The sequence below is a fragment of the Melospiza georgiana genome, chromosome 6 (genome assembly GCF_028018845.1).
Source record: "Melospiza georgiana isolate bMelGeo1 chromosome 6, bMelGeo1.pri, whole genome shotgun sequence".
In the NCBI taxonomy this organism is placed as follows: Eukaryota; Metazoa; Chordata; class Aves; order Passeriformes; family Passerellidae; genus Melospiza; species Melospiza georgiana.
The window spans coordinates 30314702-30336997 of NC_080435.1; the positions used below are offsets into that span (position 1 = coordinate 30314702).

The following is a 22296-nucleotide window of genomic DNA, read 5'->3' on the forward strand; positions in this document are numbered from 1 at the left end:
CTAATTTATGCACACTTCAGAAAACTCAAGTAATTTTACCCCCATATTCATAATTCCTCCTTGCCAGTGTTTTGTTGTGAATGATATGGCATATCCTTGATATTATGATACAAATATCTTTGCATGGATCTTTTCCCAGTGTCAAAGTAATACACTCAGCAGGCACAGGAGAAGAGTCATTATAAATTTCTTAGAAAAAAGTGTTGGGACTGCCAGATCTTGACCGGCATTATTATTGTGGGTAAACTGCTCAGGGACCAAGCTGCACTATCAGAGTCATTTACTGGCAGCTCAAATGCTCTCTGCCTCAGTTTGTCTTTTTGGAAAATGGACACAAAAATGTCCCTCAAAGCTGGAAAGGCTTATTCAGGTTTCTGAGAGATTTGCAGCGAAACAAAATAATCAGATGTGATGCAGCTACTGATGAGGGATATATGATGTACAGATTCAAGAATAAGTTACATGCATAGTTTTGTGCAATTATGTTCAGTGATGTTGTTACCCACCAGTTATCAGATTGGTAAACTAAAATGGGATGTTATCTAATTCATACCAAGAGAGACAGGCTCACAAAATCAAGCAGACTTGATAACGCTGTAGTTATATCACTTTAATTGGAAAAAAAAGTTTCAATTTTTAGTCGTGCCTCAAAGTATTTATCCTTAACTATAGAAGCTCTGCTCTTCTGTGTTTTATCTTGGTTTCTTTGAGAAAGCTGGTATATGGTAGTTTGTGACATTTTCATGGTGAGAGATGCTTAACATTAACCAGTTATTTAGAACCAAAAGCCTGTGCCTTAAGACACATATGGTTGCACTTAAGCTGAAATCACCACTCTACCTTAGAAAATATTGGTTTAGTCATAAAAGGTAAGTGTTCCCAGAAGTGTATTAAAATGCACAGAGAGACAAAAGAGAAATATTGGAATTCAATCTCGGGTACAATGTAAAAATATTTAAATATGCTATAAATTGCATAGATCTAGCATGGTTCACTGAAGAATCTTTCCAGTTATTAAAATATTTTCATTTCAATAAGAGACACTAAAAGTAATCATGCAATATGTGTGCTGTTCAGCATTAGGAACGCTTCTATGTATATTCAATAAAGTTCCCGAAGTCACAAACAAAGGTTACTTCAGCTCCTATGAGGAGTAGTTAGAACAGGAGAGCACATCAGAGAAGAAAGTGGAAGAGAAAATGTACAGGTTGTATCTGGTTCAATTCCAGTGGAGGTGTGAAAGGCAAAAAGGCCTTTTTTGGCCGAAGTGGATTAATTCATTATGACATCTGTGCATCCCAAGTCTCCACATGTGCACTGCAGTTAGGAAAGGCTCTGACTCCTACAGCCCATGCAAAACATCTTCAAGGTAAATGGGTGGCATTACAAGGGGCACTAAGGGAAAATAATGGCCCCTTCTGGCCATTCTAGTTTCAGGTCTTGAATGATATGGCATATCCTTGATATTATGATGCAAATATCTTTGCATGAATCTTTTCCCAGTGTCAAAGTAATACACTCAGCAGGCACAAGAGAATAGTCATTATAAATTTCTTAGAAAAAAGTGTTGGGACTGCCAGATCTTGACTGGCATTATTATTGTGGGTAAACTGCTCAGGTCTTGGGGAAAAAAGTCAGGGTTTTTTAATCTCTGCTGGAACAGAGATTTGCTAATTGCTGCACAGTGGAGATTTTCCTTATAGCCCCCCTTTTTAACAGGTTATCAGGCAGAGCAGAGGAAGGGATGCTGCAGCAGGATCTGGGCTGCAAAGGAAAAGACATGTTTTAAGACACGACGAGATGAGAAAACTGATGCAGATACAAAGTAGGAGTAGCAATAATATTTTTATCAACAACTTCTAACACTGCTGCATTTGGTGAGTTTGCCACAAAATCCCAAACAAACCTCCTAAACAAAATTTTCATCTAGACTTGCCCCTGCCTTTGTGAAGCTTGGTTTTGGAAACAGATCTCAGCTCTACAGCTTCAGATTGAATAAGGACGACACACCTAATTCATCTGTACAAAGAATGGATCTGGAGAGATCTGTTTGGTTTGAGTGTAACTGCACGCTTTAGCAGTAATGAATGATCCTATCAAAAAATTGAGACAGCACCACCTGAGACAGAAAGCATCATGCAAATTGTCATGAGGCATAGTTAAACTTCATGTGCACCTTGGCTCAAAAACATGTGTACAACTCCACAAAAATAACACTTTTTTCTTTGAAAATTTATTTGTGCCCTAACTGGAAGGAATACCAGGACCCTGTGCTTTGGCATCAGAAGCCTTGCTCTAACACCCCTGTTCTCTTGGAGTGCAATTGTAAAGCTCTCAGCCTAGTTTGGAAACTGGGATAGTGAGACCATAGTGTCTGGCAGGCTGTTTGTCCCCCAGGGTTTCATATGCGTTTTGCAGCAAATGTTTTCAAAGTATCTTGTTTTAAAGGATCCTTGCAGGAATTCTTACATAGGAGCAGTTTTATTTATTTAGGTCAACATTAGCACTCTTTCCTGGTTGTTGTGAATACTATCTCAGGGGAGAATTTGTCATTTTAGTCTGAAAATGCCAGGATAAAAATAGATGGGACACTTTCATACCTAACTGGTAGGGGAGGTGTTTTTAGCTAACTTGTTGCAAGAGCCTGGATGGAGGTTATTATTTTATTAAATACCCCCGGTTCAGCAGTAACCTTGTAAGAGTTTATCTGTATTTCTACTTTTTCTTCTCTGTATTTCTACTTTCCTTCAGCATTTTTGCCCCATTCCACTATTGCCTGTTCCTCTCTTCTTCAGTTGCCATCTCACCCTCTTCCTCTGTCACACAGGGCCTTGCAGAGAACACAGTTCTGTTTGAAAGAGTTCATCAGGTGAGTACAGGGACAAAGCCAAGGGTCACTCTTACTCAGAGCCTGCCAGCTCCCCTTAATAACCCTCATATGACAGGCACCCAGCTCCTCCTGCTCTCCCTAACTCAGGGTGTAATTCCTCCCGCAGATATTTTGTTCTCCACAATAACAGGTTTCTGCCATGCTCAAACACCAAGCTGTGACTGCGAGCTCCCATGGAAGCTGAGAGGGGATTTGACTGGTGAGAAGTGGATTCATGTGGTTTGGAAGGTAGTTTGCTTATAAAACATTAACTTTGGAAGAGAATTAAGGTATGTGTTTACTTTTCACCTGTAAGTACAATTAAGGCTAATCCCCTATGGTTGTACATCTGTACTGTGAGTGCTGGTTTTCTTTACTAACTCAGGTCTGCATGTACCAACATTTAAAATTATGATGAAGCAGGGGTGTAGCTTATTTTGTTCATAGTCATGCTGTATGTTTTCTCTTTAAAGAATCTCTTTTAAAGGTTGATGCCTGGAGATGTTTTTCTTGTGGTTACATGAAGCAAGGTGTGGACTTCAATGCCAAAAGAAAGGGTCCCCCACCTTGTCAATGAATCCTATAATCAGGTTGCAATAGTAACAGATTACAGCTGTCATGTTTCTTTTTCTCCAGGTTCTGATTTCTCTCCCTATCTCTGGTTTTCTTCTCGTAAGAGATACCCAGTGTCTCATTTTGCTCAGGTCAGGCAGGAGAACTTACATGGGCCGATAGTTTCCATTACATTTATCTAATCTCCTGTCTTTTCCAGCTAACCTAAATGAGTGCCATGCAAGTACTGAACTACATTTGCATGTGTGGTAGTTTGAGAAAAACAAAACTTTAATTCTAGAAGGTTTCCTGAAACACAGCTTTTCCATAAATGACAGAAATAGTTTAGGCAAAACTTTTCTACAACAGGGCTTTTTTGCTATAAGCTGATGGCAAATAATTAATTAAAGCAAAACTCTCAGACTTGTCCTTGAAGTCCTGCTACAGTCCCACTCCCCTGTGAGAGGGATGCACCTATGGACAGCTGAAAGTGCAGGACAGAGGATTTCCCCAGGATTGGTGGCTGGCTGAAAGCTGACAGCCCTGATGCATGTCCTGCCTCTGTAACCTGTGCTGCTGCCTGCACAGATCAGGAAGGCTGGCCAAGGCATCTGTCCCAACGTATTTGCTTCAGACACTGTGGATGATGGAAACCCCGATTTATCCTGGCTTGTAGCAGGGCTGGCTTTCCTTAAGCACACCGAGCTCTCCTCTCTTACCAAATGTGAATATGAGCCCGGCACAGTTTGTGATGTTAAAAAACGGGCAGGGTACCCCCCGTTGATGGTGACACGAAGCCCTTCTCTTGTGGGCTGAGGAGGGTTGGAGCCCAGGCTCTGTGGGATTCCTGTGGGGATCTCAGCCTCCCTTCCCCACAGACACTTGGAGAGGAGTCGGTGCCGAGCCCTCCTCGGAGGTACGACCACAGCGAGCACGTGTGCTGCTGCCTGTCTGCTCCAGAGGATTTCCTGCTGCTTGCAGGAGACTGAAAGCAAGCTGAAATGTTCCAGCACTCTAAAGGAGGACAAGGCATTGGTGGGAGGCTTGTTTAGTATCTGAGTGGGATCATGACTACGATGCTCATCTGCATGTTACCAGCATGGAATATACGCACTTTGAAGACAAGTAGGCTCAGAAAGAAAGGAAAACTTCCAGGGAGGGAGGAGGCAGAGTGAAAGACTGCTAACACTTGCAGCACGAAGATCAGGGGAAAGATGGAAATATCAGAGCAGGATAATCTGCAGGAGGAGGAAATCAGGCACAGAAAATCAACACTTGATGGGAGGCTACCCTAAATACCTACTGGGAGGCTGGTATTTACCCTCCAGGCAGTAGCAGGGCAGGTGCCAAATCTGCCTGTTGGAGAAGCAGGAGGTTACCAGCAGAACTAGCACACCATAACCCTGGGGGACCCTTCTTGCAAACACACCATTAGATTTTTGGCATGGAGAGAAGCTGGCAGCCCCGTTTCACACCAGCGATGATGTCACACAGCTCTTATTTCAGAAGCATCTCTGTGAAGTTGACAGCTATCTCCTCTGATTCTGCTCAGATTGCTAATGTTGGTGGCTGAGGCAGGTTTTCAGTGGTCCCTGAGGGAGCAGCTGTACATAATGAATGGAAGGTGTCTTTTAGCACCTTAGCACTTAGGTGCTTAGCAGTTATCCACGTATTTTGGTAGTCTTTCAACTGTATGAAAAAGCCAACCAGTAACAGCTCATCATTTTCTAAGGTGTTTTAAGGCAGGGAAAGAGCATTTGTAGCTTGCTTAGGATTTTGGGATGCTTCACAAGTTGATTCAAGGCAGGAAAAGAGCATTTGTAGCTTGCTTAGGATTTTGGGATGCTTCACAAGTTGATTCAAGGCACTGTGACTTTCTAGCAATGCTCCTGCAGGATTCTTCACTTTGTTTTGTCTAAGAGAAGGAAAATGTATGGCTGATTCCCATTTAATTAGGCCTCATCTGCTAAACAGTTCTGTCACTATTTACGTAGGAGTAGTCCCCACTGAAGGCAGGTCCTGCAGCTGTATACTTCATCTGGTAACAATGTGATTCCAAGATAAACAGACTTGGAACAAGAGATGTACATTGCCTTATATGTATGAACTACCTGCATGCAGCCAATGCTGTGCCGTGTCATTCTGGCAAATGCTAGCAGCTATTCTGTTTCAACAGCCTGGAAACAGACCACCTGATTATTAGTTTGAAATAATGGGCTAAGCTCTACTCACTGCTCCAGCTTTTACTGAAGTGTATGACTTGTCAGGTGAGTAACTTTGAGTCACTTGTGCCCCTCTATGGTGCTAAGGAAAAAAGCCCTCCACACCATCTCATTTCCAGTGATTTTTTATGGCTGGGTCTCCCATGGCCTGGGGATAAGGTCTTCAAGAGAAAAAAAAAATAGCTGGAAACAAGACACAGGGAAAGGAAATGCCTTCAAACTCAACAGGCATTTAGGTTTAATTCTAGTCATCCCCTTTCTAATGCCCTTCTTGCAGGAATCCCTGACAGAGGATTGACTGGTGCATTGACTGGTGTCACAACTTCAGCTCTGGCCCAGCAGAATGTCCTGGGCTGTTCTCTCACCTGTGAGTGCCACTACAAGGAAAGAACTCCGATTGTTTCATACTGCCTCCTCCTACTCATCTTCTGCCAGGTAATTCCCATTCTCCATATAGCACCCCCTATTACCCTACCAATGACCTTTTGTTTTTCCATAGACTTTTGTAGCATTCCCTTGATTGCAGTCCCGTTTATTTCATTGATTACACTGACACTATCTAAAGCACACCCTTCAGCAAACACCTGCTTAATTTGGTCTATTGAGAATGAGATGTGATGTTGGTGCTATCAGTTGTCACCTATCCCCAGGGAGGTGGGTGGAGTCCTGTCCTTCAGCAGGAATACTGACCAGGAGCTCTCCTAGTTAGCTGTCCAAAGAAGTGACTTTGCTTGTGGCTCTGTCCCACGTGGTATCCCCAGCAAACACAAGTTCTCCCTGCCTCATCACTGCTGGCAAACCCCATCAGTCTCCTGTAGAAAATGCATCTGCACAGGGCTGAAATGACACCAGGCTACTTCCTGCTCTGGACCTCAGGGGGAAGCTTTGAGGAAGGATTTTTTTTTCCTATAAATTTAATTTTATTACATCAATATGATACTACGACCCCCCAAAGGTTTCTCCTGGGCATCTCTTAACAACTGAGACCTTCATCAGAAAATGAGGATACCTAGAAGTAAGTGAAATGAGGAGTAGGGGAGGAACAGTGCTGCAAAGTACTTTCTTACAAGTGCTACAGAGGGAATTGCTTTCTCAATCAAAGTCTATGTTTCTTGAGCTCTAAAATAAGTATGTAGAAATATGTTTTAAATGATAACTTTGTGAAGTTCTCTCTATAAAACACTGAGGACTCCACAGGGTCAGAAACCTTTAAGATTTAGATATGTGTTTATTTGGTCAAAACATGAATTGTGCAACTTACTACCCAAAGCAGATACTACCAAATTATTTTATTCCCCTGAGGAAGAGGCAGGAGCAAATTGCTTAGAAGAATGTGGGAGAAAGCTGAACTCATTGCAGTCTTGCCACTTGTTGAAACACTTAGGTTTGGGGTTTTATTTTCAACTTTAATGCCACTTAAAACTGGTGTTCCTGACCAGTATTAACACTCGCTATGAGTACTTCCAACTATTGGGGGGAAACTTCAGCTTCCTGCCTGGGGCTCAGCCCTTGAGGAGGTGTCTCGAGTGACACCGGGTGTCAGTGGCAGGGTGATGTGCCGGGTGCAGGGTTACACCAGCAGCAGCAGCAGGCTCTGCCTGCACATGGCACACGGGCAGGGTGTGATGCACTGAGGGGCTGCCGTGCCTCTCCTCAGGGCGGCTTTGCTGGATGCCACTTTGACTTTTCTTCTAACACCTTGTGCCCAGGACAGCCGAGGCAGGAAAGTACCAGCTGTACCAGTCTTAGGGCAGCATCTGCTGGTTATTGCATGGATCAACATAGATGGTTGTCATGGAAGAGGCTGCTTGCTTTGGCTCCCAGGCGGAGGTACCTGGGGCTGGGGGGCGGGAGGAACGGGCGCTTGGGAGAGAAATGACCCGTCCATGTAATTCCAGCACTCAGCCAGGAGAGAACGGGAGCGGACGAGGAGCTCCTCGGTCTTGGTCTCTTTTTTTCCTTATGAGAGGCAGCGCCCATAAACTTTGGCAAGACCAGGTTCAGTTGACTGCAATTCGCCTTGGAAGCGCAGGAACCTTCCCCACCGCCTCCCACAGCCCTTCCCGCGCCGCTCCCGCGGGGCTCTCGGAGCCGGGGAGGCGGGGCAGCCGCGGGGAATAAACCCCAGATGCCAAGACAAGATGGGGATGGGGACTCGTGAGCCTGGGCAGGAGTGACCCTGGGGCTCGGCCGCCTCTCGGGGAAAGGGGCTGCAGGGGCGCCCAGGTGTGCGGGCGTTCTCGCAGCGCAAGCAGACCGGAATTGGCTTGGCCAGAGAAATCACGGGCGGAGCCGGGGCGCTGCTGGGGGGGAAGGGGGGAGAGCAAAGGCAGGAGCCGGGGATGATGCGCTGCCCTCCCCTCCCGAGCTGTGCCTCGGCGGCGGCAGGGGCTCGGAACCGGCCGGCCGAGCATCCCGCCCCCGGGATGCGCCTTCCGGCAAGGGCGGAGGGAGGAGGGGGAGGAGAGGCGTGCGGGAAGTTGCAGCTCGGGAAAGGCAGGGGTTTCGGAAAGGAACTCGTCTTGGCAACTGTGCCACGCTCCTCTTGTGGCAGGACCTAGTATGCAACAAGTCCCCGCAGCACTTCCCGTGAGAGCGCGGTGAACGTGCCACTCAAACGAACAAACGAGCAAGCAGCCCCCCAAACGCTGACTTACCTGTCCCGAGCGTAAAGCCGCAGAGCCGGCTGGCCGTGCGCGGCCCCGGGAGGTGGAAGGAGGGCGGTGGGACTCAGGGCTCGCAGCGCAGCGCGCCCGGCCGTACAGGACTGTGCTCGGGAACTTGGTGTCCTGCTCCGGTTTCCTGGGAGGCGGCTGCGATCACGTTTTATACTGTATTGGTTGGTAACCCCTCTCATTCATTAAGATCACGTAAGAACTCGGAGGGAAACGTGACTCTGAGCTAAGGCGTTTGCGTAAATCTATAGGTTTTTAAAACTCCCTGCCAGTTGCTTTCTGTCTTCTGTAGGCACCAAGGTGGTGGAGAGTTTAAGCTTGCGGATATTGCAAAGGGTTATTAGATTCATAAGTCACACCAAGTGGTGGGCGATCCACTGAGCAAAGCAGAAGTTCTCACATGATGACTTCAAACAAGACACATTACCTTCCAGCATCTGTTGGAGAGACTGGATTTTAAACCACTTCTGTCTCCAGGACAGCAAAGAAACAATGGTGAGTACCTACAAAAAAAAGCTTATTTTTAATACCCGGAGAGAGAGGAACAAAACAACTACACCAAAAGAGCTCGAGATGCTGCTTAACGACAGGATCTGGTATCACGGGCTCGGCTTTCTAGTACTTAATACGCCAAAGAGCGTAACCCGCGGAGGCCGGCAGAATTGTGCTTTAGACGGTGTAACTTTAATTGCGGCGCTCTTTGATTTAGGGCTGCGATGCAAACGGCGCGTCTGAGCCACAAACTTGCAGCTTGCGGCGGCCGGGCGCTCTGCCGCCCGTCCCTCGGCGGGCACCGGGGGGGCCGGGGGCTCGGGGCTGCCCCGGAGGGGGCGGGGAGCGGCGCGGGGAGGCGGCGGCACCGGCGGCGGCACCGGCAGCACCCTGGACAGCGGCGGCGGGGCTGGCTCCGCAGTGCTCCGCGACCCGGCGGGCGCCGGGTGCCGGCTGCCCTCCCCCGCCGAGCCCCGGTGCTGCTTCCACTCCCCTCTCCTCCCCTCCCTCCCCGCCCGCCGCCCTCTCGCCCCAGCTGGAGCTGGGCGAAGTTGAATTCCTAGCGGTGCGGACTGGAATAGGAACAAGAGAGGAGGGATAAAAAAAAAAAAAAAAAAAAGAGTCTTGCAAGCTCCGGGGGTTGGTTTGACGGTGTCAACTTTGGGAAATGCCAGTATTTATCTCCGCGATCTAGCCACTGCTCGTGGTGTTAGCTGTAACCAAGGTAAGCACAGGGGGGATACCCCCGGCGGCCCCTCTGGCTCCTGCCTCTCCCTGTCTGTGGTGCGGGGATGGGTGCCTGCTCTTCGCCTAGTTTTGTTACCTTGCTGGCTGCTTGGTGTGTGAGGGCTAGAGGAGGAAGGAAGGAAAAGCTGGATGAGATTTAACTACGAGTTAACTTAAGTTGCGCCTGATTTAACCTGGGAATCTCGTCTGTGTGTGTGTGTGTGCATGCTTTGGGCAGAGATGCAACCAAAAGAAGCAGATGCGACGGATTTTTTTTTTTTCCCCGGCTAAGGATGCAAGTTGATTTTGCATAGCTAAAGAGATGCAGCTGAGCTCAAGCTGGCACTGTGCAGGACTGATCTTTCACAGATAAAGGGACGCAGCTGATCTTTACCTACACGGAGATTAGCTGACCCCTCCGTGCACGCAACCTACGGCTCGAAGGGAGAGCCGTGCATGTATTGCTGATGATCCAATATCCGCATCTACTTTGCTATAATTAATGGTGTGTGTGCGTGTGTGTGTGTGTGCGCGCGTTTGGCAAGGCTGAAACCCAAACGCAGCCCCCCCAACTGGAGATCATTCGGATAAGCTTTCTGCTCATCTCCCTCCCTATCTCTAGTGCCTCCCCCCACCCCTCCCCGCGCTTCCGATTCTTCCTACGTAGAAATGTAGCTAATAATATTTAGTCTCCGGGCTAAAAATAAGCTCTGGAAAGTCAGCAGTTTGGCGGAGCCGCGGCGGCGGCAGCAGCGCTCGCAGGTAGACAGGCTCAAGGGGTCTCGGGCTCCGCACGGAGCCCGAGCATCGCCCCCATTCCCGCTCCGCCGGGGGAGCAGAGCCCGCCCGGAGCCCCGCCGTGCCCGCTCGGCGCACACCGCCCGGGGAATCCCGGCCGCGGGGAGCCCCCTCCCTGCGAGCCCCCCGCGCCCTCCCTGCGGCAGCGCCCCGCGCCGGCCCCGCTGCGGAGCGAGGGCGGATCCCGGCCCCGCCGCCCCCGCCTCCCGCCGGGCTCCCTCCCGCTCGGCTCGCACGTAGCGCCGCAGGGCAGGGAAGCCCCCGGCAGGCGGGAGGGAAGGATGGATGGATGGATGGAGGGATGGATGGATGGAGGCCGGCCCGCCGCGGGGAGGGGGCGGCGTCCCCGGCGCGCAGCAGGGCGGAGACGCCGCGCAGGCACCGCGCCCGCCGGGCCGGGCCGCCCCCGCCGGCGTCCCCCGGGTCCCCCCGCCCTCCCCAGCGCGGTTGCCACAGCGACCGCCTCCCCCCGGGAGCTCCGTGCTGCGGAAGCGGGGCGCGGTGCCCAGGGATGGGATGGGACGGGGGCGCCGGGGATGCCGCCCCTCCGCCGCCCCCTCCGCCCCGCGGCCCCGGCCCCTGGACGGCGGCACCGGAGCCGCATCGGGCACGGCGCGGCCAAAATGCCAAAATGGAGGTGGCGCAGGACGGGGCTCGCTCCGGATAAAGTCGGGCATCTGCCGCCTGAGCTGCGGCCGTGTCCGCCCTGGGCGCCGGCCGGTAACGGGAGCAGCCGCTCGCCTGCCCGGGAGATGCGCTACCGGCGGCCTTGGCTTAGCGCCGTCCCCCTTTACACCCGCCGGGCCGGCCGGAGGAGGGAGCGGCAGCATCCCTCCGTGGATTTTTCCATTTCCACCTGGAGAACTCGCGTTTGCTGGGGATACCTGTCAGGGTGCCGTAGGAGGCAGCTCTAAAGGCGAGGAGAGAGGAGCCGGGTCTCGGCAGCATCCTTCGGCAGGAGGCTGGGTGACAGTCAAGCACTCATGATTTGCAGTATTGGTCTCATTAAACTCATAATGAAACGTCCTCTGTCCTTTTTTCACTTAGGGAAAAGTAATGTGGTAGAGCCAATATTTCAACACATCCACTCTGAACTAGAGGTTGATGAGCCCTACTAAAAATCTACCCACTTCCCAAAATAATTTTTTTTTCTGTTATCTAGGAGGTTGTCAAGGAGCTTCTAGTTATATGAATTTTCCACTCCATGCATAATTTTGTGTATCTTCCTGTATTTTAAGTTTGCATCCATTACTTTCTTGCCAACTCTTAAAAAACTCCAGCATTTTCCTTTCTGCCTCTGTTGCCATGTTTCTCTGGAATTCTAATCATTCTCTGCAGAGAGGCCTGGGATGGACGGCTGCTAACAAATGACACGGGACGGTTTTGGTCCCATCCTGGTGACTCATACCTTCATCTGCAAGTAGCTTTATTGATTTTAGTATCTCCTGTTTCTCCAGGAGCTGTCACTGCTTTGGTGGTGGTTCATCATCACCTTTCATCTCTTACAGTTACAGTACTGTAAAATGGCCAATGTCCTTGGACTATGTCTTCATCCTCCAAAGTTTTGGTGTGGCAGTCTTGTTTTGCCTTTTTTTAAGGTTTTTTTTTTTACCTGGTACCACAAGTGTTGGCTTCAGTGGTTTGGTGTCTGTCAGGTGTCTGTGCTCAGCACAAGATGGTTTTTATAATATATGGTGTTTGACACAGGCCTTGTCTCTATGCAAGTTTGTCATTCTCAGCAGCTCACCATTTGGATAACCTTTTGATTTTTAGGATTGCTCAACAATTTCCTGTTTCAAACGGTCTGATATTTCTCACTATTTATTTTTAGTGGCCAGCATTCACAGGCATGTATGCTAGTGGATTAATGTCTAGCATTTCATTAATCTGAGGTGGCTGGGTGCATACATTTGGCTTTGTACAGAGAGTCCTTTTTTTTTTTTTCTCCTTTCTTTATCACATTAATGCTGTTGAGCTCTTAGAAATGCACTAAGAAAATGCAGGCTGACAATCAGTAACCATAAGTTGCTTCCTAAATACAGTGGCATATGGTTGCCCTGCCATGAGAAATTCTGGAAAGGTGGATAAATCCCGAGGGACAGATTTTCCTCGGAGCTGTAAGTCTTACCATGAATCATTGTAGTAAATCACCACTAAGCACTTGAAGATGTAGCTGCTAGAATTTTTATTTTTTTTAATCAGCTACGCAAACAAAGAGAGCATCCCTAAGATTTCAGGAGAACTAGTTCATTCCTCTGGCAAAAAATAGTAACGTCAAGTGCAGTAAACAGCATCTGCAAGAAACAGTACCTATCAAAGTTGTTGAAAATCAGTAGATTCCCCAGACCTCGGGAATGAGACAGGTAATGCAAGGTAAAAGATGTCTGAAAAGACACTTTCACGGCTCCCTCCCCTTTGAGCTAACATTAGACTGGGGCTAAGAAACTGGGGCTGGCAAAAGCAGGCTTGTCAAAGTGGTCCTTAAAATGGATTTGATGGCTTTTGGGGCATGGAGAACTAGAAAGGAAGAGTGGAGAAATGCAGGGCTGGTTTTGTAATGCCCGTTTTCGTTTGTGGTCAGCAAGTCCAGCTCACAATAAGGACTGCAGAAGATGGGCAGATGAAATGTCAATGAAAAGGTAATAATTGTAAGCCTGGAAATAAGATGTTGGAACAAGCGTGGGTATCCCATGTTTCTCTCATGTTTGGTTTTCCAAATATTTTTACCCTTCCTTTCTGCATCTCTCCCACCACATTGCTGGGAGTAGTGAAGTGCCCTGGCAGGGGGATGTCAGGGAGCATCCTGCAGCCCCCAGGGCACATTATGGACAGGGTCACTGGCAAGCTGCTCGCCACCTTTGGTGAATTCCTACACCCACGTGCCAGCAGCAAGGTGTAGGGTAGGGCACAGGCTTCTCCCATGAACTGAAAATATCTCTGAGACATACTTCTGCAAAATGATAGCCAGGAAAACATACTGACTGACATGGAGTTCATATAACAACTGCCCACCCATTTCATTATTTCACAAATGTGTGATTCTTGCTTGTGAGCTGTCACCATTAACATTTCCATCTGTCTCAATATTGCTTCTATTCTTAGTTGCTTTGTGATAGATGTAGGTGTATGAAAAAGATTTTCCCTCCCTCCTTGTGTCGTGAAGTAAAATAAGTGAAAGCCACATATATGTATCCACACATTTTCATGCAGGCAGCCAGAAATAGAGGCACTTTCATGGCACTCCCATTACTAGATGTAGAGGGGAAGTAAGAAGCACATGTCTGTGGCCTCTTGGTGCTGCTGGAACAGGCACCATAATGGGGAAAAACATAAATAAGTCAAAATCTAGCTGCAAAAGAACAATGTTGCTTTGATCTCCTTTTGAATATGCAGTTGGAGAGACCTATTTTCCCAGCCATGTAAGTATGGGAATAATTTTACTTATCATGTAATCCTAATTGGTCTTTTCCTGAGGCAATCTTAAAGGGAAAATAGCTGTGACATGCTTTGGTGTTGAAAGGATCAGGTCCTCAGCTGTGTAGGTATTTCTAAACTTAGACCTTTGAAGCTGCTCATTGCTTGGACAAACAGAAAACTCTCTGCAATGTAGGCACAACCTGCTCTTCTCAGCATGTCTGTGCCAGGAGTGGCATCGGTGGCAATGACCAGGCATGGCACAGGAGTCTCCAGCAGAAGCACATCTGCTTCCAGCCACATTATCCCTGCTGGCATTTGAGCTTCATGGTTCTCATGCAGAGTGCAAATTTACAGTCCCCTGATGGAAGAAGTCTCTGAAGTGGCTGGTGGGTGTGAGGCATCTTCACGCTGGCACTGGTGCTTCCAGAGGGAAGGGATGTGCTCCCAGCTGGGCTGTGGGGCCTGGGGCAGAGCCTGGGGGCCAGGGCAGTGCCCCAGAGCCAGCTGTGCTGTCAGGGAGGGGTTCCCCACAGCCACAGACTGCTGTGTTGGCTCCTGTGGGGAGCACTGGCACAGGGACTGCAGTGGGCCAAGCTCTTGCCATGAGTGGCCAAGTGTACACTTTCTGTTCCCCCTGCTTTTGCATAGTGCGGCCTGTCTTGTTTTTGGTTTTTTTTTCCTTCCCAAAATAGCACACAAACCCCCAATTTAACAAGCATAAACCATGCACTCTGGCCTCCAATTTATTTTGACATTTGGCAAGAATGATTTTGCAACGTGTTCATTAAGTCATAACATTTTTGCTACTTTCCCATTCCAACTCCTTATTGACTGTAGCACATGTGAAAATAACGAAGTTATTTATTCTCCAAATGGACAGTAGACCCCAAAACTCCCAAGAAATTGCATTGTTCATGGATGCAATGTATGCAGAGACTTTTAAGGGCCTAGGTCTTCCCTGACTGTAAGAAAAATGGTTCATTTCTGAAAGGGGTGAAGAGGGGTTTATCATCCACTAAAATGCTAAAAGGATTGTTCAGTTAAGGAGGTCTCATCAGACCTGTTGTTTCTTCTTTGTTAAACAGAGCCTTTGTGGGATTTGGGAATAATGCAGTAAAAAGTTTTGGTAGTAGATAATTAGATGGACCAGCTAAAAGCAACATGAAAGGGGGCTGGTAGCACAAGGATTACAGAAGGTGTGTGGGCATTTTGACATCCAGAAAACATTATAGATCTGGTCTCAGCTACCTCAGTCTCATGATGATAATTAAGAAATGTGGGTGTAGAAAAGATCTTTGCACGGTTTGGTTGGATTATTGCTGCAGTTCAGAACACAATTGACAGAGACACCCACATTGGACATGATTGCCCTTTGATGAGGCAGATACTGACTTTTTAAAGCTGACACAGTTAAAATTATGTCCAAAGTTTATGGGGCCAAAAGCTTCTCACTAGACTCCATTATTATAACAAATGGTAAGCTGCAAATTGAAGCAGTTAAAAAAAATTGGGTGAGGCATGCTGAGGTGGAAGGGACCCTGGCAGTGGGAAGGCTTTGGGATAAACTTTTCTCTCATCTGTTTGGCAAGAGAAGAAGTGGCACATAGGCAGTGTCTGTGAAAGGGGGCTGCCTTTCTCTGTGTGTGTTTGTGCTCCCCAGAGGCACACAGCAGGGAGGAGCAGCCAGGTTGGTTCCTTGGATGAGCCACAGCAAAGCCAAGCTCCTGTGCAGCTCGTGTGCTGCGTGGCAGATCCTCCCAGCCCCTCCACCTCCATTTGTCCGGCAGCCATGCAGAGGTGAGACCAAGCTCCCCCCTGAGCACTGAGTGAGGGGAAATATGCCACCAATTTAAACCAGAGCAAAACCCAACCACAAAGCTCACAACCTTTTATCTGAAGGATATGTTTTAAAGAAACATTTGAGAATGGGAAGAGAACAATGGAGGCTGTTTAGATGCTTACTGCTCAAGTTAAGACAAGGCATAGCAGTACAGCTTCACATGCTACCTCTTGCAGTGTATTATTCTAATATTAGAGCCACTAAACCTGTACAGCCATGGAAATGTCAAAATATTGACGTCAGCCCTGATCCCGCATTCAGGTTTCTTTATCCTTTTACGTGTTTCACCCCTTGAAACAGCAGCAGGAGGAGGAGGTTGTATGGTGGCCCACAAGCAGTTCTGCATCTGTCACTTAGCTCCCATTCATATTTCCTCTCAGGAATCAAAAAAGGCCACACATTGTCAAGGCAGACAGACATGGGAAAATATTTGACATTTCAAAATTAATTTTTTTTTCCAGTATTTTTTCAGCACAAACTGAGTTCTATTGTTCAACAGAGTATTCAAAGAGGCTTTCAGTACTTCTGTCTAAAGCTATCCTCAATACTCTGACAATGACATTTGATAAAATATTCAGATTCAAACCCAAACAATATCATGAAAAGACAATGGATTTAATGGATTTCAGGTAAACAGGTGGGTACCAAAGGAAAGGAAAAAAAAAAGGCAGCTGTTTTCTGATAGCAAATACCTTTTGAAACCCAACCAACTCTACTGAGAATGAGATGAAGCAAGAGACATGAGCAGAGGTCAAGAGGCTGGAGCTGCTCATGTGTTGGTTTGCTCTGTAAAATACATGTTCACCTGCACCTGCCAAAAGTCTGTAAAACCATCTGAGAGAGTATTTGGCTGAATTTTGTGAACAGATAGTTGATAATATAGTATTGACCAAGAAAACAGAAAGATTTAGCAGTTTTTAAATGAGGCTAATTTGGTTTGTTTACTGAGATATTTTAAGTGCTTGCAGCACGCTCATCATTGATCACTGTTTTTGAACACTTTTTAAAAGTGACATGAATAACCTCTGTCACAGGTTTTGTTCTCATCCTCTTCTGAGGGAACAAGTACTTCATTCTAGGATTTTTCCCTAGTTTTAGTTTTTGACGGGTTTAGTTGCTGTGCATAAGTCTTTCACAAAGATCTTTGTTGTAGCAGGAGGTAAAGTTTAATCCTAGTTTCACCTCTTTTCTTTCTGTGTTTGCTCCTGCACCAGTCACTCTATCCACAGGCTATTCCCCAGGCAGATCTGATTCTCTGGCCCTTCCTGCCCACCAGCTGTTGTTTTCCTCTCCCAAATCCTTCACCTGGACTCAGTCAGCTGTCCAGCCACGCTCATAGCTTTTCTCACCTCTTTTTCTGAGCTCTTTTAAAGACACAAATGTCTCTGACTTCAGAAGAGCTTTTAATTCCCAGTCCACTGCCTTTGGCACCTAATGGTTATTTTTATCATCTACTTTCCCATCAAAGTATTTCTGCAGCAGTCCCTTAAGAAAATTCTGCTGGCTCCCAAATTTTAAGGAAGCCAAAACATCTGACAAGAAGGCTAAGTCCTTAAAAAAAAGACTTAGGAACCTAGGAAGTTCATTTGGAGTGGCCAGAATTTCCTATTAATTTTCTGTAGGGACAAAGAGGGAAGAAATTCAGACTGATGTGAGGCCTTCAGGCCAGGAGAAAGGATGCAGAGTGCAAATTCAGAGTCTCCTGATGGAGAAAGTCTCTGAAATGGCTGATGGGTGTGATGCATCCCATGATGAACCTTTCCAAATTATTTTCTTTGGATGCATCAGCCTGTCCAAGAGCAGCAGGGCAGGACCAAAGCTGTGTTCCTGCTCAGCTCCTGAGTCTCCAGAGACCCTGGCAGCTGCCTGGGGCTCTCACTGGCCTCAGATCCTTCCTGCAGGGCTCCTGGCACCCCCATGGGGCTCTGCCAGCAAGGAGGTGGGGGAAGGGCAAGCAGAAGTGGTGGAAAGTGCTGGAGTCCTGGCTGGAGCCCTCCCACACTGGGAGAGCAGTGCTTGGATGGAAAAGGAATAGCACTGAGTCTTGCCTGGTGTGGAAGAGCACAGGGTGAAGGCTCTTCCCTTTCCTTTGCCTTCCCAACAGGCAATCTGGCAATCCCTCAGCCATCTGCAAGTGTCCTGCCCCCTTTACTTGAAGCCTTGCTGGGGGAAGGTGCCCACCACCCTCCCAGTCCATGCTTTTCATGGGATGTTAGGAAAGATGAGTGGTCAGTTAAAAATCCATCAGCTAAATGTAGATGAAGGTCCAGCAGCAGTTAGTCAGACCATGAGAATGGGTATTTCATCTGCTTGTCTTTCATTTGTATCAGCACTCAGGCTGAGCCCTTTTTCCTGGGTCTCTGTAAGCCCATCAGTTCATGGAATTAACATTAATTTATGTAATTAATGTTCCTTTTCTGCCAGGGCGAGGGTCTGGCAACAGCACAGCAAACCCCAACTGCAAAGTGAACTGTGGTGTCAGCTACATGCTTCCCCAGCTCTGGTAGCTGGTGCAATTTTCTGGCAGCAAATGGGGTCTAAATCAAGAAACTGATCAGAAATAAGCCTGAAAATTGTACTGGCTCTTATTTACTTTCTTTTATCTTGATACAACTTCTTAAAAGAATATTTTTAACAGATCCTTTAAACATTTGTAGTAAGAGGCAATAGACAAAATGTCATAATTTCCATATGAAGGAGTGCAATTCCTATATAAAAAAGGCATTTTATCCTAATATGGTCTCAGAGTCTAAGTAACGTATTCTGTCACAAGAACTTTTGCATCAAAACAATTTTTCTGTTTCATATCCAAGAAGAAATGTTGAATATTTAAATTCCACATTCTTTTTGATCTTAATTCCCTTCACAGAAGAGCTCTTTAGGTCTCATCAATGTGCTCTAGGTGCAATATCTGAGTATATTTTTCATATTACGGGATCTAACCCAAATTAAGAAACCAAAGGGGAAGGAGCTATACATGCCTGGAAGGGAAAATGATTCTGCTTGGAGCACATAGCAGGGGAAAGCATCAAACTGAAACATAACAAAAGTCTAAAATAAGGGGTTTAATGCCTTGGTGCAAAGTCCTTGCTGAAAACCTAGCATTTGGCTCCCTTCTGATTTAAAAACTTTGCATTCCTGCTGACTTCAGTGGCGTTTATGTTCAAATAAGTAAAGGCACCATGAGGCCATATAGTACAACTGCAATTTGCAATAAATTATAGCAGATTAAACAGCCAGCTAATGAAATACAAAGAGGTGTTTAAAACACTCCCTTGTAAGCATTTACCTTCCAGATGTATAAACTATGTGAAAAGGAAACATTGTCCAGAAAATAAATGTATATTATGTTGTTTATGAGTTTATACTCTAATGGCACAAGTCCTGAACCACCAAGGCCCCACTAAATGTCTCGCCAAAGCCAGGGGTAAATTTTACTTGGGTATTCTTTGAGTCTTTGATATCCAACAGGGCCTAAAATACTAAAAATACAGGGCCTTTGAGCATCAGAATGCAGGATTGCTTCAGATTATATTCAAATTAGGTTTGTGGTGATGGCCCTGTCTCCACTGCTGGGTGTGCCCATCCCTCAAAAGCCATCCTGACCTTGAGCAGGCTGGGCAGAGAAATCAATGTGTTTCCCCATTTGAGAAATGGCGTGGAATGTGAGGAAAGTTATTTTAAAATAGCTTAAAATTTGTATTGATTTTGTGGGTCGATATTTCAGGATTTCTGAATTCCCAAGTAGCCATACATCCACCTGGGCTTTGTTTCCCCCTCTCTGCATCTGGAAATGATGGTCTGAGCACATCACATGCTGCAGAGAGAGAACCAGCCATGCATCCAACTACTCCCATGCTGTGCCAGTGAGCAGGAAAATTGTGTTTTAATAGTAGTACCAAAACCCCAGCTGCACTGGCACTATTTAAAGCAATTCTGCCATGCAAGTCAGTGAAACAATTTCACCTGGCCGGTGCAGAGTTAATAAGAGCCCCTGTGCAATTCCTGCTCCTTGGAGCTGGGTGCTGCAGCGGGAGGACAGAGGAAGTGACGACTGCACCTTCTTTGTTGCCTTTTTTGTGTATTAGCACGCCCTGAGGAGTGGGTGAGCAGCACCCCTCTGCCATGGATGAGCAGACCATTCCTTTCACTTAGACAAATGAGAACTCCTGGGCAGACACATTGACCTCCAGAGGGGAATGTAACACACAGTGTGCTCCCAGTCATTAAATTACCCAAGGATTAACAATCCCAAATATTCAACATGCAGAAATTACACCACACAAATGAAATGTTTCAGTCAAGGGAAACTTTTGCTTTGATGTGACTAATCCAGCACTTGTTTCTTGAGCCACAAGTCACAGTGACTGGAGGAGGAGAACCTAATGGGGTCTGAGCTTCATTTTGAGGACTCTCTTTAATGCCTGTTGCTGCATTGATAATTTTAGTTTGCAATTAACAAAAATATCTACTGTTTTGGAGACACTTCTCTCTTTAATGCTTTAGGTGGTTAACATAGAAAATGTAACATGGAAAATGTTTTGAACTCTTATGTTTTGTTTCTTAGGTGAAATAGCTCAATAAGCTATTTAAAGAAAAAATATCCTGAATTTATCTTTAAACACATCAGCTTGATTAAAGCATTGGTGTGGCTCTGCTTTGAAAAAGGATGGAGCCAAAGTACCTTAACCCCTTCGGAAAGAGGAAGACAACCATCTAAGTGCAGCATAAAATATGTTAATCTGAAAGTCCTGAAGGGCAGGAGAGCCAGCAGAACTATTTAATGTTTACACATGCTTTGCATTCCCAAGGATTTCTGTGTACCCAAGGAGGATCCCTCCTGCCAGCCCCTGGCAGAGTGGGACCCCGTGGGTGGTGGGCACCCCGGGACAGCCCCCTGGCCCTGGTGCCAAGCTCCACCTGCACCTTCCCTCCCCTCCCCAGCTGCTTGCAGATCCCTTATCACCCATCACCCTCCGGCAGTATCACTGAGCTGCTGCACGTGGCCAAGGCAGAGCTTGATGCCAGAGGAGATCTTTGTGGCTTCAACAGGAATAAGCTGCAAAAGGGCATTCGTAGGGCTGTGGACCTGGGATTTTGGGGCCTGCTTATTTTAAGCACACACTCAAAATAAGCTCTCCAAAGTTATGCACTGAGCAGGGTTTGCTAAGGCATAAACCTGCTCTGATAAGATGCCTGGCTAAGTTTATAAAGCCCTTGGAATCTGATCTCTTTAAATATTAAAAATAATCCACTATATTGCATCTAACTGAAACCCACTGAATACTTAGGGGAAAGGAGAGAAGAGTCAATCCCAACACCTTTCACCCACAAGTGCAGCACCAGTTTTCTGATCTCCTTTAATCCTAGAGCTCCAATGGCCTGATTCGTCACAGGAGTGCATCTCTAGCCATCTAACCTTTCCACACCTGGCTCAGGTTTCCACCATCCCAAGGAATCACACACAACCTCTTTGGGGAAGAGGGGATTTTCTTCTCCCTTCCCATGTCTGCTGCTCCCTCAGAGTGTGCATTTTTGTTGTTCTTGTCCCATGCCCTCTTTTCTGTCTGCTGGTGGCTGGGCTGTTGGCAGGAAGCTCAGGCACTGCACGCCAGACACCTGGTACACTGATACTCCTGGGCACAGCCCAGACACTTTCCTCTTTGCTCAGGTAGTGGGTGTTTAATGCCTCCAAAACAACAGCAGTAAGGCAGAGACACTCAGGAGATGAATTGCCAGCTTTAGTGAATGTCAGAGCATCAGGAAATGACAAACCAAACTTTTAATGTTTCTGCGGGGTTGGATTCATTCTCTCCTTACTTTTTTTTTTTTCTTGTTCTCACTTTTTGTTTTTCTGTGCCATCAGCCTCAACAGCTGCCCTGCACTCCAGAGTGTAGGGCAAGCCTGGCCATGGGAGAGGTGTCAGAAGGAAGGGTGAGTTATCCTCCTGGCTTCCCTCAGCCCTTCACGTGGGCTTTAGGGGTCCCTCTGTCCCAGCAGAGCATGGAGATCATGCAAAACCCCAAATGAAAAGCCCAGAGGTTCAGATGGGGAGGGTTTGGGGTGTGTGTGCACGTCACTGCAGGTGGTATTGCCACATATCACACGTTCTATTTCCACAACACTTCATGCCAGAGCAGAGACAGCTACATGAGCAGTGGCGAGGAACAAACCCGGACCTGGCGTGCTCACCAAACAAGTATGTTCATGAGCAGCTTAATAGATGGATGTGTGATAGACACATGCATTTCCTTGTTTGCAAAAGGCTAATCTTCACCTACCACAGAACTCTGTCAGAGAAATGGTTTCATGCACATAAATTGTGCTGAAATCCCTGATTAGAAGGCATGGGACAAGATTCAGGGTACAGATCCTGCCATGGGATGGAAAGCTGGCATACCTTTAGCAGACATGAGAAGAAAACAATTATTTTAATTGTTGGTTAGAGTTTTAAAATCACTTTTGCTGTAGCTGCAGGGTGACAATTCTGAGCTATTAAGTGGTATTTTCTCCAGGAAAAATGTTGTGGTTTTGGTGCCTGCCATTCAAAGAGTAGCTTTTCCTGCTTTATCGTGTGTACATGCAGCCACCAAACCAAGTCTAAGATCTTTGGGTTTGTATTCCCATCCTTGCTGTTTCACTTAATACTTTCCCTGCTAAAATGAGGCCTTTCAAGAACTGCTGTTCACTGAAGGTGAAATTAT

General features: G+C 46.9%; 1 protein-coding gene across 2 annotated transcripts in view; it reads left to right on the forward strand.

Moving 5' to 3' along the window:
* Positions 1-8131: 8131 nt before the first annotated feature.
* Positions 8132-22296, forward strand: part of BDNF (brain derived neurotrophic factor) — a 39844-nt gene continuing 25679 nt past the window's right edge. The window contains exon 1 of one of the 2 annotated variants that reach the window (XM_058026295.1): positions 8132-8813. In XM_058026295.1, coding sequence (XP_057882278.1) covers positions 8811-8813 — 3 coding nt within the window. In that variant the 5' untranslated portion in view covers positions 8132-8810. Of the gene's footprint in view, positions 8814-9324; positions 9535-22296 lie in introns of those variants that run through there. The other variant, XM_058026297.1, reaches the window with a different exon arrangement.